The sequence below is a fragment of the Phyllobates terribilis genome, unplaced genomic scaffold, assembly GCF_046119375.1.
Source record: "Phyllobates terribilis strain yellow unplaced genomic scaffold, ASM4611937v1 Scaffold_12__6_contigs__length_324123572, whole genome shotgun sequence".
Lineage (NCBI taxonomy): Eukaryota > Metazoa > Chordata > Amphibia > Anura > Dendrobatidae > Phyllobates > Phyllobates terribilis.
Window position 1 is genome coordinate 158,158,941 of NW_027362772.1, and position 13,812 is coordinate 158,172,752.

General features: G+C 48.4%; 1 protein-coding gene across 3 annotated transcripts in view; it reads right to left on the reverse strand.

Moving 5' to 3' along the window:
* Positions 1–7,431: 7,431 nt before the first annotated feature.
* Positions 7,432–13,812, reverse strand: part of LOC141172341 (AP-2 complex subunit alpha-1) — a 44,890-nt gene continuing 38,509 nt past the window's right edge. For all 3 annotated transcript variants that reach the window (XM_073656445.1, XM_073656444.1, XM_073656443.1), the window contains one exon: positions 7,432–10,802. In XM_073656445.1, the coding sequence (XP_073512546.1) occupies positions 10,725–10,802 (78 nt within the window). In that variant the 3' untranslated portion in view covers positions 7,432–10,724. The remainder of the gene's footprint in view (positions 10,803–13,812) is intronic.

Below are 13,812 nucleotides of genomic sequence, written 5' to 3' on the forward strand. Positions count from 1 at the left end.
CCCAGAAGGTCAGACAGACTGTCAATGGAGCGTGTGAGCGCCTCCACTTTAACATCACTGAGACCCCCGACCGGTGTCGAACCTGACGCCGTCGAAGACCCCGGCGTATCAGATGCGCGTGACCGATCCTGAAGCGGACCGGTCCACGCCCCCTGGTCCCTGAACAGACATGCCCCCCACACAGTTCCCTACAATGGGTACAGTAACAGAGGATATGTGATTCCGCTACCACAGCCTGTTCCTACGCAAAAAATCACCAAGCACTGAAGGGTTAAAGCTCCTCCTTAGAGGGAGAAGAGCTACCCCAGCTGCCTGCAGAGCAAAAGTTAACCTAACAGACTAGGGTGATGCACCCAGAAGCATGCACATCCAGAAAGGGTTAACAGCCCTGATGAGACCAGACCCCGTTCAGAAGGGGTTAATGCTGCTTACCACGCAATACACCTATGCCTTAAAAGGACAGAGGAGTGCGAGTCCCAGAGCCTCCTCAGCAGAGAGGTAGCAGCGCCGGATATAGCACACCCTGTCTGCCTTAACAGGCCAGCAGTAAGGTGCTCTGCGCTGCTAAAGTGAGAAAAAAGAATCTTCTGCCTTAAAAGGCAGAAGTGACTCACCAGCTGGCTGCGGTGACTGCTCTTCCAGGTTCTGGTGGTGTAGAGAGCGGGGAGCAGGAGGCGCTGCACGTGGTAATGGACGCCGGCAGAAGGACCCGGAAGAAGAAGGGGCTGGGTCAGCTCCAGCGCGCGCTTTCCGGGCGCTTCCTGCCTGAGGCTAAGATGACAGGCAGCAGAGAGGCGCGAAGCCACGCCCCCCACCACCGCATACTAACGGAGCCCGCGGCTCCTCCGTCCCTGCTCCCCTGCCAACACAAACGTCATATGCAGTGGGATATCCTTCCTGCAGTCACCACTTGTACAGTAAGAGTGGCTGCAGCCGCTGAAGCACTCAGACCCTGAGAGCACTTACCCAGCTGAGCGCCACAGGGACCCCCAGGGATGTGTGGCGCCGTGGCCAATGCCTCCACCCCACGGCGGAGCGCACAGGGACCCCACAGAAGCGGTGTGCGTCTCCGCCAGGGAGCGCCCTGTATCCCCCGGGGCCGGCAGGCTTCTGCGGGGACCTCCTTAGGGGGTACGCAGATCTGCCAGGGGAGGGTCAGGGGTCTCAGCAGCGCCGAGACCCCCTGAGACCTCTAGACCACGGGGGGTCCAGGTCTCCGGAAATGATAAAAAAAAAAAATTCTGAGGAGCTGCAAAGGCAGCGACTATCCTCTGCGACCTCAAATTTTAGACTGAAGGACATGGGAGTAGGAGGAGCCTAAGCTGGAGGGGCCGGTCGTCCCTTTTTCTAATCTGAGGTGAACTATCCTGTGGGGCTCCGCCTACCCACTAGTAATGGATCTGTGTCTCCCTTCCTTCCCTTCTGCTGCTGAAAGAGATTAGTTACTTACCAGTAACGGGATTTCTCGGAGACCATGACCGCACCATGAGAGAGGGAATCCGCCCACCAAGGACAGGAAACCTACAGGCTTAAAAGGGGGCGGCCCTCCCTCTCGCCTCAGTTTGGATTACAGAGCATTGAGAGGACCGCCCGGTTAGTAGACATAGCAACATAATCATGAAACAAACAGCATATACATTTTCTTACAACACCAATGTGTGAAAATAAAGAATGAAAACAGATACGTGCTCCCAAAAAGGGGTGAAGGGAGGGAATATAAGGGTGCTGTCATGGTCTCCGAGAAATCCCGTTACCGGTAAGTAACTAATCTCTTTATCGGTCGACCATGACAGCACCACGAGAGAATTGCAGAGATGAACATTCTAGGGAGGGACCACCGCTTGGAGCACCCTTCTCCCAAATGTGAGGTCAGACGAAGCACTCAGATCTAGTCTATAGTGCTTATAGAAGGTAGATGGAGAAGACCAGGTAGCGGCCTTACATATGTCCTCCATCGAGACGCCAGACCTCTCTGCCCATGAGGTTGCCACCGCCCGGGTAGAGTGAGCTTTCAGGCCACGCGGTGCTTCCTCTCCGCTGGATACATAGGCTAGCGTAATGGCCTCCCTAATCCATCTAGCTATGGTGGATCTAGAGACCTTAAGCCCCTTCCTAACCCCCTGATAGGAGATAAATAAGGAACTCTCTCTCCTAAAGGGCTGAGTGACAGCAAGGTACCTAACCACACACCTTCTCACATCTAAAGCATGGAAATCTGCTTCTATCTGATTACTAGGGTTCGGACAAAAAGAGGGTAATATTACTTCCTGAAGTCTATGAAACCGGGAAGCTACCTTAGGCAAGTATGCTGGATCTGCTCTAAGAATTATTCTGTCGTCCAGAACCTGGGTGAAGGGAGGGCCAGAGGACAGAGCCTGAATATCACCAATCCTCCTAGCAGATGTTAGGGCTACAAGAAGCGCTGTTTTGAGGGTAATAGATCTCAGGGATACAGAATCTATTGGTTCAAAGGGTGCCCCAGCTAACGCTTTCAGAACCAGGTTTAGGTCCCATGGAACGACATTAGTTTTGGTAACCGGCCTGGACCTACCTACTGCGAGGACACAGTTATAGAGGGCACCTAGTGCCGACACTTGGACCTTCAACGTGCTCGTTGCTAACCCCAGCTCGAAGCCCCTTTGTAGGAACTCTAAAATCTTCACAATTGGTGCTCCTTTATCCACTGAAGATTTAGAAAAAGATAAAAACTTGTTCCAAACTTTTGCATAAATTTTGGTAGTGACAGGCTTTCTACTACGTAATAAAGTAGATACCAGACTCTGGGAAAAACCTTTTAGTTCTAGCAGGGACCTCTCAAATTCCACGCCGTCAAGTGGAGGCCCGGAGCTCGCGGATGGAGCACTGGACCCTGGCTGAGGAGATCCGGAACTTCGGGCAGGACCCAAGGGTCCGAGATGGACATGTTCCTCAGGCATGAGAACCAGGGTCTTTTGGGCCAAAAGGGGGCGATCAAGACGACCCTTGCCTTATCCTCTCTGATCTTTCTTAGCACCATAGGCAGAAGGTTTAACGGTGGGAAGGCATAGGCCAGACTGAAGTTCCAAGGGATTTGGAGAGCGTCTACTGTCAGGGGCCTTTCTCTCGGATCTAGGGAGCAAAAAACCTTTGTCTTCCGGTTTTGCTTTGTGGCGAAGAGATCCACCACCGGAAGACCCCATTTCCGGACTAATAGGGAAAAAATGTCCTGTTTTAGTTCCCATTCGCCTTGCCTTAAAAAATGACGGCTTAAGAAGTCTGCCTTTGAATTTTCTTTCCCTTTGATGTGGAGGGCTGTTAAAGAGAGGAGATGGTGCTCCGAGATCTGAAAGAGATGATCCGCCACTCTCATTAGCGATCCAGCACGAGTATCCCCCTGATGGTTAATATAAGCTACTGTTATATTATCGGACAGGATCCTAATGTTCTTATTGTGAAGGAATGGTAAGAAATGATTAGTAGTTCCCTAGTATTAGAGGAAAGAGCTCTCTCAGCGTCCGACCAGAACCCCTGGGCAATCATATCCCCCAAGTGAGCTCCCCATCCATGTAGACTTGCGTCAGTTGTAATTATTTCAGATATTCTGACCACCCAGGGAACTCCTCGAGACAAGTTTTCTAAATTCACCCACCACTGTAGAGAGTCAATAGACCGGGGAGATAGGAACATCCGTCTCTCCAAGTGCCCATGTAACGAGACCTCATTCTGTAGGACGTCCCACTGTAAAACTCTGGTATTGTGCCCACATTACCCCCGGCAGACAAGATATCAGGGTACCAAGTAAGGACATTGCAGCCCTAAGGGACATGACCGGGTTCGCAAGAGCTCCTTCCACCAGCCTTTTGACCTTCTGTTTTTTGGCTTCTGGAAGGAAACACATCTGGAGGTCTGAGTCTAGCATGATACCTAGGAACTGCTGTACTCTCGAAGGGACTACCCTGGATTTCTCCAGATTTAGGATCCAGCCCAGGCCTTCCAGAATAGAGGAGACCAATTTAAGATGGGAGACACATTGAGAGGCTGAGTCTCCAATGATCAAAAAATCATCTAGGTAAGGGATAATTAACACATTATGTTCCCGTACATGAGCCATCACCTCCGCTATCACCTTCGTAAATACTCTAGGGGCTATAGCGAGACCGAATGGCAAGGCCGCAAATTGGAAATGTCTGATTTCATCCCCTATGACCAAGGCCACTCTAAGGTATTTTTGGAAGCTTCTGTATATAGGTATATGGTAATATGCATCCTTTAGATCCAATACTACCTTGTGACAGCCTGAGAACAATAGTTTTATAGTAGACTTAATGGACTCCATTTTAAAGGTGGGAATTAACAAAAATTTATTCAGGGCCTTAAGGTTAACAATACACCTAAAGGATCCGTCAGGTTTAGTGACCAAAAACAACGGTGAGTAGAACCCTAGTCCCTTCTCTGCTATCGGGACCTCCACTAAGACGGCCTTATGGACCAGATTCAGGACCTCCACTTGTAGGGCCATCTGCTCCCGTGTTGAGGACCAGTTTGGGGTCAGGACGAACCTCCCACGAGGGACTCGCTGAAAGTCGAGTCTCAGACCAAGGATCCAATTATTAGAAGAGATATTTGTCCAGGCAGGTAAGAAGCCCAATAACCTCCCCCCTACCTGGGCCGCGAGTCATTGGCTCGGTTTTCGGGGGCCTTGGCTAGCAGAAGAGGATCCGAACAGGAGCCCTTTACCTTTCGGTCTACGGTCTTCCCATTTATCCTGACCCTTCTGGCGCTTATTACGTAGAAACCTTCTTTTCTGAAAAGGACGTTTGTACGTGGGGGCAGATAGGTTAGGAAAGCCCCTTTTTGTGTTACTTGCTCTATCCAGTAGCTCATCCAGAACCGACCCAAAGAGATGTCCCCCTTCACAAGGGATAGCGCAGAGTCTGGTCCTCGCATGAATGTCCCCCGGCCAACATTTTAGCCACAAGGCTCTCCGGGCCGAGTTAGACATTGCGGCCAACCTTGCTGCTAATCTGACAGAATCTGCTGATGCGTCAGCCAGAAAGGCTGCCGCCCCCTGAAGAAGAGACATGTCCGCCAAGATTTCCTTCCTGGGGGTATTGTTTTTAAGATGGGCTTCAAGCTGGTCCAGCCAGATCATTAGGGACCTGGCGGTACAAGTAGCTGCCACCGCGGGTTTTAGGGCTCCCGCCGAAGTCTCCCAGGTCCCTCTAAGGAAAGAATCAGCATTTCTATCCAGGGGATCTTTAAGAGCTCCCATATCATCAAACGGAAGGGAGGAACTCTTAGAGGCTTTGGAAATGGCCACATCAATCTTGGGGGCTTTTTCCCAGGAGGAAGAGGCCGATTCCTCAAAGGGGTACTTCCTTTTGAAGAATGGAGGTAGAGCGCCCTTCCTTTCTGTTTTTTTCCATTCGCTAAGGATTAAGCCCTGGATTTTTTCGTTCAACGGAAAACTCCTTCTCTTCCTTTGACCCTGCCCCCCGAACATAACGTCCTGGACTGACTTCTCCTGCCTGGCCTCTGTGATGCCCATGGTGGACCGAACCATTTTAATCAATCTGTCCACTTCACCAAGTGGGAAGCAATTTTGTCCCACACCACTATCAGAGGAGGAAGCAGAGGAAAAGTCTGCACTATCTGAATCCGACTCATAGGGAGAGGATAGGGGGTCATCCAAGACTAAGGGGATCTCACAGTCAGAGTTCATTTTCTCTTTAACTCTCTTGGAGAGGACCTTGTGAATCTCTGTCTTAACTAAGGTTTTTAAACCAGAAGTTAGAGCAGGACCCTCTTCTGCCAGTGTCTGGTTTATGCACAACTGACATAGCTTTTTAGGGTATCCGTCAGGAAGAAGAGACTTGCATAGCGCACACTGTATATGCTTGGCGGTACATTTCTTCCCCCGATAGTAATATGGTATCCCTTCTCTCCTTCCATATTTTAAGTGAACTTACTCGAAGACCACTTACCCAGGCGGCTCAGGAAGAAAAAAACAGCTGGTACCGGATTGGAGGAAGGACCCTTCTCAGCCGGGGGACCTTCCCTAAAGGCTGCAGATTCGTCCGTTCTACCAGAGGTATGGTGACCAGACCTAGACCCCGAGCTCCGTTTTCCTGAGGACCGGCTACCAGAACCACGTGCGCGATGCGTTTTTTGGGGCTCCCCAGACAGCCGCTGAGATGGTGAAGATGGCGGCTGCTCAACCTGCTGCAACTGGACACCTTCAGACTCCATAATGAAAGAATGAAGCTTTGGGAAGCACTGAGCCATGTTACCTGATAGGTTAAATAGGTACTGGCTCCTCCCCTCTAGCAGCGCATCAGCACACTTTTTCCATTTTTTTTTTTTTTAATTTCGCGCTCTTTTGTACATGATCGCCGAGTCGCGGTGACGTCATCGGGCCGCGACTTACCAAAACCCGGAAGTACGCGCCGCACGAGCTTTGCGCGAGGACGCATGCCGTCAGCGCTTCCACAGGTAAGCCGCGCTTTCGCGATGTACCGCGCTGCGTTCACCCAGGGCAGGGAGAGGGGACACAATCACCTTGGCCCTTGCCCCCCTCCCCATACTTACGGAGGGTGATGGTGGGCTGTCGCCTCCACTTGGAATGCAGACCCCACCGCACTTTTGGGGCTCAGCCAGGGCCTACACTCCCACGGGAGGCGCACCTGGCTGAGGCAGAAAAGGGGATGCCACCCCAGACAGGGGCACAGCCCCACTGCAAACAAAAAAAAAGAACCCCCAGTGCCTCAGGATGCTGTGCCTCTCCCATATAGGGGCGCACGAGCATCGGCCAACGCTGGAGCTGCCGTCCCCAGACAGGGGCGCAGGATCGCAGCCGTCGCCATCCACGTTTTTCGCCTGCGACCGGCTTCCTCCATCAAGGACAGGAAACCAAACTGAGGCGAGAGGGAGGGCCGCCCCCTTTTAAGCCTGTAGGTTTCCTGTCCTTGGTGGGCGGATTCCCTCTCTCGTGGTGCTGTCATGGTCGACCGATAAAAACGGAGTAAAAGTTTTAGGTGTGCCTCCTATGCGACACTAAGCAAAAACTGGAGAAGGCTGATGCCGTCCAGGGGTGTATACTGCAGAGGAGGAGCCACGGTTAATCTTTTTCAGATTATGCATAGTGTCGCCTCCTAGTGGACAGCAGCATAACACCCATGGTCCTGTGTCCCCCAATGAGGCAACAGAGTAAATAAAAATACAAAAAACAAAGTTAAAATATTTAATAAAAAAAAAAAGACGCTAAATGAATATTTAACAGTTCTTGTAATATTTTGCTCAACTATTTAGTATCATTGAGCAAACTATTGCTCTACCGAAGTGCAAAAAAAAAAAAAAAGCCTCATCTAAATTTGATCAAGTTACAAAATCCTCCAGCCAAAACAAAGAGGAGAAAAATTACTTAAAAAAATGCTTATTGATGAATCAAGGGACTGTATTTACTGAACATTTTATTAAGCAGTGTAAACTTTACAGTAACATCTGGCTGCAAAATGAAAAAATGTTAAAAAAAAGACGCCATGTAGAGCTGGAAACAAATGGATTAATACTACGCTGCCATTAGAAGGATGATGAGGAGACAGGAATCCATCGTATGCAATTTATCAGTCAATGAGTTTCAAACTTCTGCGCTGGTGCTTGATCAAACATGGCACGTTCTAGATGGCAGCACGCACCAGCTTCTGTAATGCCAGGCTGAGAAATCGTTGGATCGTCGCACATGATCTTATCAAAACTCCTGCAATGACAACTGGATCCTCGACGAGGATAAAAGGTGCAATGGTGCAACGACAGCAAAGAATATATGATTTCTAAACATAGAAAATAAAAAGAATTCCATGGCTCAACCTTTTTATTCCAGGACTTCGGGGTGAGGAATGATACAGTTTATAAAATACAGATAGAAAATATGTAAGTCTAAAATGATACAGAACGCACGAAGCTTCGGCAATACATCCATATGCAGCGACACACGAGCACACTCTCGGGAGCTGGTATAACTAGCAGGACACTAGGCAAAAAAAAATAAAAATACAGCACCAGCGAAAAACTGCACTCCATAACCACAAAAGAAAAAAAAAAAAGAAGAGACTGAAATAGTAAAAAAAAAAATTAAAAAAAAATTAATGAATTGATACGACTGCCCTCCAAATGCACGGACGGCTTATCGGAGGGAGTGTCAAAGTGTCCCATGCCCCAATTTAATGTTTGTGGTGCCAGCCTTTAAAAATTGGGGTTAATATGAGGGTCCATCCACCTCTCTGCAGCTACATTCAGATGGTTGCTGGTGCTGCCTGACTTTACACAGGGGCATAATACAATTTAAAGGGGTTCTCCCCATGTACAGGATATTGATGGACTATTGTTAGGATCTGATTGGTGGCACCATCAGATATTTTAAAAAAGGGCAGCGTTGTCCTATTTGCTTCAATGGAGCAAAAGCTGTAAATACTCAGCACAGCGCTTGCAGATTGCCACAGCCCCTTTAAACTGCTGACCAGCGGATCACCACCGACCGATCCATCAATTTTCTAAAGTTATGAAAGGGTGAAAAAAAAAAAAAGTTAGGGGTGGATGGGGGTCCGACCGCTGAACAAAACTAGATGTTCCTTATGGTAAAATTACCATTTTCATCAATTTTAGACTAATGTGTATGGACACGTTTAGTGTAACCCCAACAGTGTATTGAAAAAACAGAAGCCAGACAATATCCTTTAAAGGGCTTCCACATTTAGCAACTTCCATCTGCTCCTAAACGAAATAAAGGTATATTCCCATCTTCAAGATCCTATCCCCAATATGTAGTAGATGTAACAATAATATTAGCAAATATCTCCAATTAGAAATGTAATATAGTTCTTCTCATTACCTATGTCTCCTACCCATGTGCAGGGCATTGCAGTAGTTTAGGTATCCATGGTTACAACTACTCATACAGTGACAGTTGTTAATGGTCGTAACTATGGATACCTAAGCTACTGCAATGCCCAGCACATGGGGTAAGTGACAGAGAATCAGAAGAACTATACAAAATTTCTAATTGGAGGTATTTGCTAATATGATTATTGTTACAGCTACTACATATTAGGATAGGATCTTGGAGATGGAAATATCCCTTTAACTCTTCGCTATGGCCAATGGTAATATCAGGGCGATGTGAAGGCAGCGGCAGCCGATGTGTACTAGCCCTTTAATAAAACGACCAATGAGGATTCCTGAATGAGACGTAGGACTACAAGAATCAGGTAGGAGTGGTTGTTAGGCGAATGACAGTTTCACTGGGCTGGTTGTGTGTGGCGTCCAAATTTCTGGGATGTGAGTCTTGACATTATCTATGTACCTCTTTGATTACGTATTAACAGTTATATAATATCTTATATATTTATATATACCTATATACACCGGCAGGTTTAAAAAAATACAAAAAAAAAAAATAGAACAAAAAAAACCCGCCTTAAAATAAAAAAATAAAACTGGCAATTATAAGCCATAAATGAGAAATTAAATAAACATTTAAAAAATGAAGCCATAAGTTGCAAGACAGGTTTAAGAATTTTTTTTTTTTCCGGGAGGTAATGAGATAACCTGCAGCAAGTGGGTAACAAAGTCGTTACGAGATGGACAATATGGGTGGACAGTGATTTTTACAGTGCTGGGCTAGTACTTCTTGCTAAAAATAATAAAAAAAAAAACTATGGTTATGTGCACCCCCTTTCCCAAAAGATAGGGTGACGGTTTAAAAGCACCGGAATTGTTTGAGAGGGTAGGGGTCAGACATACAGCTTTGTGCAGACTTGGAATGACTATACGAGGTAAAAGATCAGTGCGGAATCACTGAATATGATGTGAAAGGCATGGAATGCTTCAATGAATACGGACAGGCGTATGAGAACAGAGGAAGGAAAAAAAAATGGGGAGGGGGAGGGGTGTCCGTCTAAGCAGCATCTGAGAATAGAAAGCTGCAACATACAGCAATACTCATTACTAGGACAGACTTTGGGGGTTCGTAGAGGGGGGGGCCAAACACGTTCCTTACTTCAAAACACGAGTTCACTGGCACAGACAGGAAAAAAAACATGGTCTTGCATATATGCGACAGTGACTTTCTTCCTGTGCGGAATTTGGCAAAGTTGTTCCAAAGCTTCTCTCTATAGAAACCCCGTCAGGTCACCTACCTTCTGTAACGGAAGTGCTGAAATCACAAATCCCTAAACATCCGAGGGGGAAAAAAAAAAAGCACAAATGGCTGCCGCTTTACAGCTTAGTGGTGTCTGCATCCTTTCCGAAAAGCAGCAAGTGATATGCCTGGGAGGGGGGGAGTCAGCATGCAGACTTCTGATCCTGTATCCTCTAAGTCTGCATTTCGGGGGGGGCTTCTTCATGCATCCCTTTCAGTCTAGTAAATTTATAGTCACGGCAAGAACGACAAAATCTAGTAGAACAACCACACATCTTATGACGATAAGAATATTAATAGTTAGCCTTGTCTTTTTTTTTTTTATACAAGTTGTAAAGTCTTTTTTTTTTTTTTGGACTTTACTGGACGTAGACTGCACACGCACATACACACAAAAATAAAGACAAATCTGCAGAGATGTGCCACCGGGGGGCGCCGTCTCTGCTGTCACATGCACACAGACACGCGTTTTTGTTTGATGCATGGTAAACCCCTCCGTGTAGTGTTTGCCAGTTTTACTGTCTTTAGCAATCACATCCTTTTTGTTGGCTTAAAACTGCTTGGATAGGAGCTCACATAGGTGCTTGGAAACGCTTTCTTTGCTGGTTCGCAATGTCAGTCGGTACATCTGAAAAAGAGGAGAGGGGACAGACATTTAGATGCAGACATCCGTGCAAATCGGTCCGTGGTGGACTTTCCCACCTGAGTTTCATGGCCTCATAGGTCGGTCACGCTTTGATCGGGAGATCCACATCCAGTCTGTGCACAGACTGTCAATCACTGACAGCGGCATTTAACACGCGCCGACAGGAAGGGCGTCACAAATCCCACCCATCAGTGCCCGTGTCACATGATCGGTGCCTGTGTCATGAGACACAGGCACCAATGGTTTGTCATGACAGTTGGGGGTCGTCTGAAGTCCCCCTCGCTTGTCATTGTAAATCTCATGTGAGCTGGCGTTCATAGATCATAATTTTTGCTATACCTAGTGTCATAGAAATAATTTAAATTTCTCTCTCCCCCTGAAACCTCTCATTCCCCCTTCTCTATACTAATTGTCACCAGACCAAGAGCTGTCTCTATGCAAATTAGCACACACAAAGGAGACATGGCTAGTAGGCAAATGCTAGTACAAAGGGAGCTACTAACCCAATTAACATACGAGTGTATTTTCTAATGGCACCGACCTGTGATAAATATAACACCTAGGTGAGAAGGATGTAGTCCTGGCTTCAAAAGAATTCTCTCACTCCCAGGGCACCCCCATTTGCTCCACAGAAATCTGCAGTCTCGCCGGCGCCGACACGAAATATGGACTATCGGAAGTTCTATACTTCTGATAATAACAGACACATTTGTAGCGGCAGGGTCAGCTAAGGAACAATTTGCATAGTTTTCCATAGCTGTGAGACCCTCCGGTGAGCTGTGGCGAAAAAAAGAGGGATTTTTGGTACTCACCGTAAAATCTCTTTCTTGGAGCCTTCATTGGGGGACACAGGACCATGGTGTATGCTGCTGTCGCTAGGAGGTTGACACTAGGCAAAAAAAGGAAAATAGCTCCTCCTCCGCAGTATGCACCCGCCTACAGACACCAAGCTCACCAGTTAGTGGCTAGAGCAGTAGGAGAAGCATAAAAATAACCACTATGCAATGCCCGATGGGGCACAACCATGAAAACTAAATGAGATGCCCAACAGGGCCAACTGGACATATGACCAAAAACAGGGAGGGTGCTGTGTCCCCCAATGAAAGCTCCAAGAAAGATTTTACGGTGAGTACCAAAAATCCCTCTTTCTCTATCGCTTCATTGGGGGACACAGGACCATGGGACATCCCAAAGCAGTCCCTTGGGTGGGAGAACAGAAGATAGTCACAGACTAGGTCAGACTGCGGCAACTGCCACCTGCAGGACTTTCCGTCCAAGACTGGCATCAGCCGAAGGTTAAGTGTGGACCTTGTAAAACCTTGAAAAGGTGTGAAGAGAAGACCACGTTGCGGCCTTGCAGATTTGAGAGGCCGAAGCCTGATGGCGGGTCGCCCAAGAGGCCCCCACCGCCTTGGTGGAGTGAGCCTTTACTCCGGGAGGGGGAGGTTTGCCCGAGATGCGATGTGCCTCCAAAATGGTCGAACGTATCCAACGGGCGATGGTTGACTTGGAAGCAGGGAGACCCTTGCGGTGCCCCTCAGGGATGACAAAAAGGGCATCTGAGCGCCGAAGGGAGGCCGTTCTAGAAAGGCACACACGTAGAGCTCTGACCAGGTCCAGTTTGTGCAGGGACTTCTCCCGTGGATGCACTGGAGCAGGGCAAAAGGAAGGCAAAAGGATGTCCTCATTAATGTGAAAAGCGGAAACCACCTTTAGCAAAAAGGAAGGCACCGGCCTGAGCACTACTTTGTTTTGATGGAATACCAGAAAAGGCGACCGACAAGAAAGGGCTGCGAGTTCTGCGACCCTTCTAATAGAGGTAACAGCCACCAGAAAAGCCACCTTCCAGGAAAGGAAAGAGGCTGGAATGTCCTGAATGGGTTCAAACGGAGGCTGTTGTAGAAGACTTAGGACCATATTAAGGTCCCATGGTTCCACTGGATGTCGATAGAGGGGCGCTAGATGGGCCACCCCTTGTAGAAACGTCCTGACCAGAGGACGGCCAGCTAAGTTACGTTGGAATAGAAAGGACAAGGCTGAAACTTGGTCCTTGAGAGTGCTGAGAGAGAGCCCCGCCTCTAGGCCAGACTGAAGAAAAACCAAAATGACTGGCAAAGAAAAGGACATAGGAGTTAGCTGACCCTGTTCGCAGTGACGAAAAAAGGCTCTCCAAGTTCTGTGGTATATGCGCGAGGTAGCGGGTTTTCTGGCGTTAATTAGGGTCTGAATGACATTGTCAGAAAAGCCCGCAGTCTTCAACACCGCGGCCTCAACGGCCATACCATTAAATTCGGAGAACGAGAACTCTGATTAAGAATAGGACCCTGAGAGAGGAGGTCCGGGCGGTCTGGTAGTCTCCAGGAGGAGTCGACAAGCAGATTTACCAGATCTACGTACCAGACTCGTCTGGGCCAATCTGGGGCTACTAGGAGAACTGGTACTCCCCCTGTCTTGACCTTTTTGATGACTCGAGGAATCAAAGGTAGAGGTGGAAAGAGATAGGGCAGTTGGAACTGTGACCATGATCGCGGGACCGAGCTACAAAGGACGGAACCTTGTGGTTTAACCGGGACGCCATGAGGTCGACGACCGGCGTGCCCCACCGTAAGCAGATTTGGTGAAACACCTTGGGATGGAGAGACCATTCTCCTGAGGCGAGGCCCTGCAGACTGAGGAAGTCGGCCGCCCAATTGTCGACCCCTGGAATGTGGACTGCTGAGATTGCCGGGGCAGTCTTCTCGGCCCAAAGTAGCACTCGTCACCTCTTTTAAAACGGGCTTGCTGCGCGTTCCTCCCTGATGGTTTATGTATGCCACGGCCGTGGCATTGTCCTATAGTACACGGACTGGGAACCCTGCCAGGATCTTCTGCCAGTGACGCAACGCCAGGTAAATCGCCCTTATCTCCAGAATGTTCATGGGAAGGGAGACTTCATGGGGACTCCACCGGCCCTGGACCGTGTGTTGTCGAGGCCGAAGGGGAGGGCAGTGAA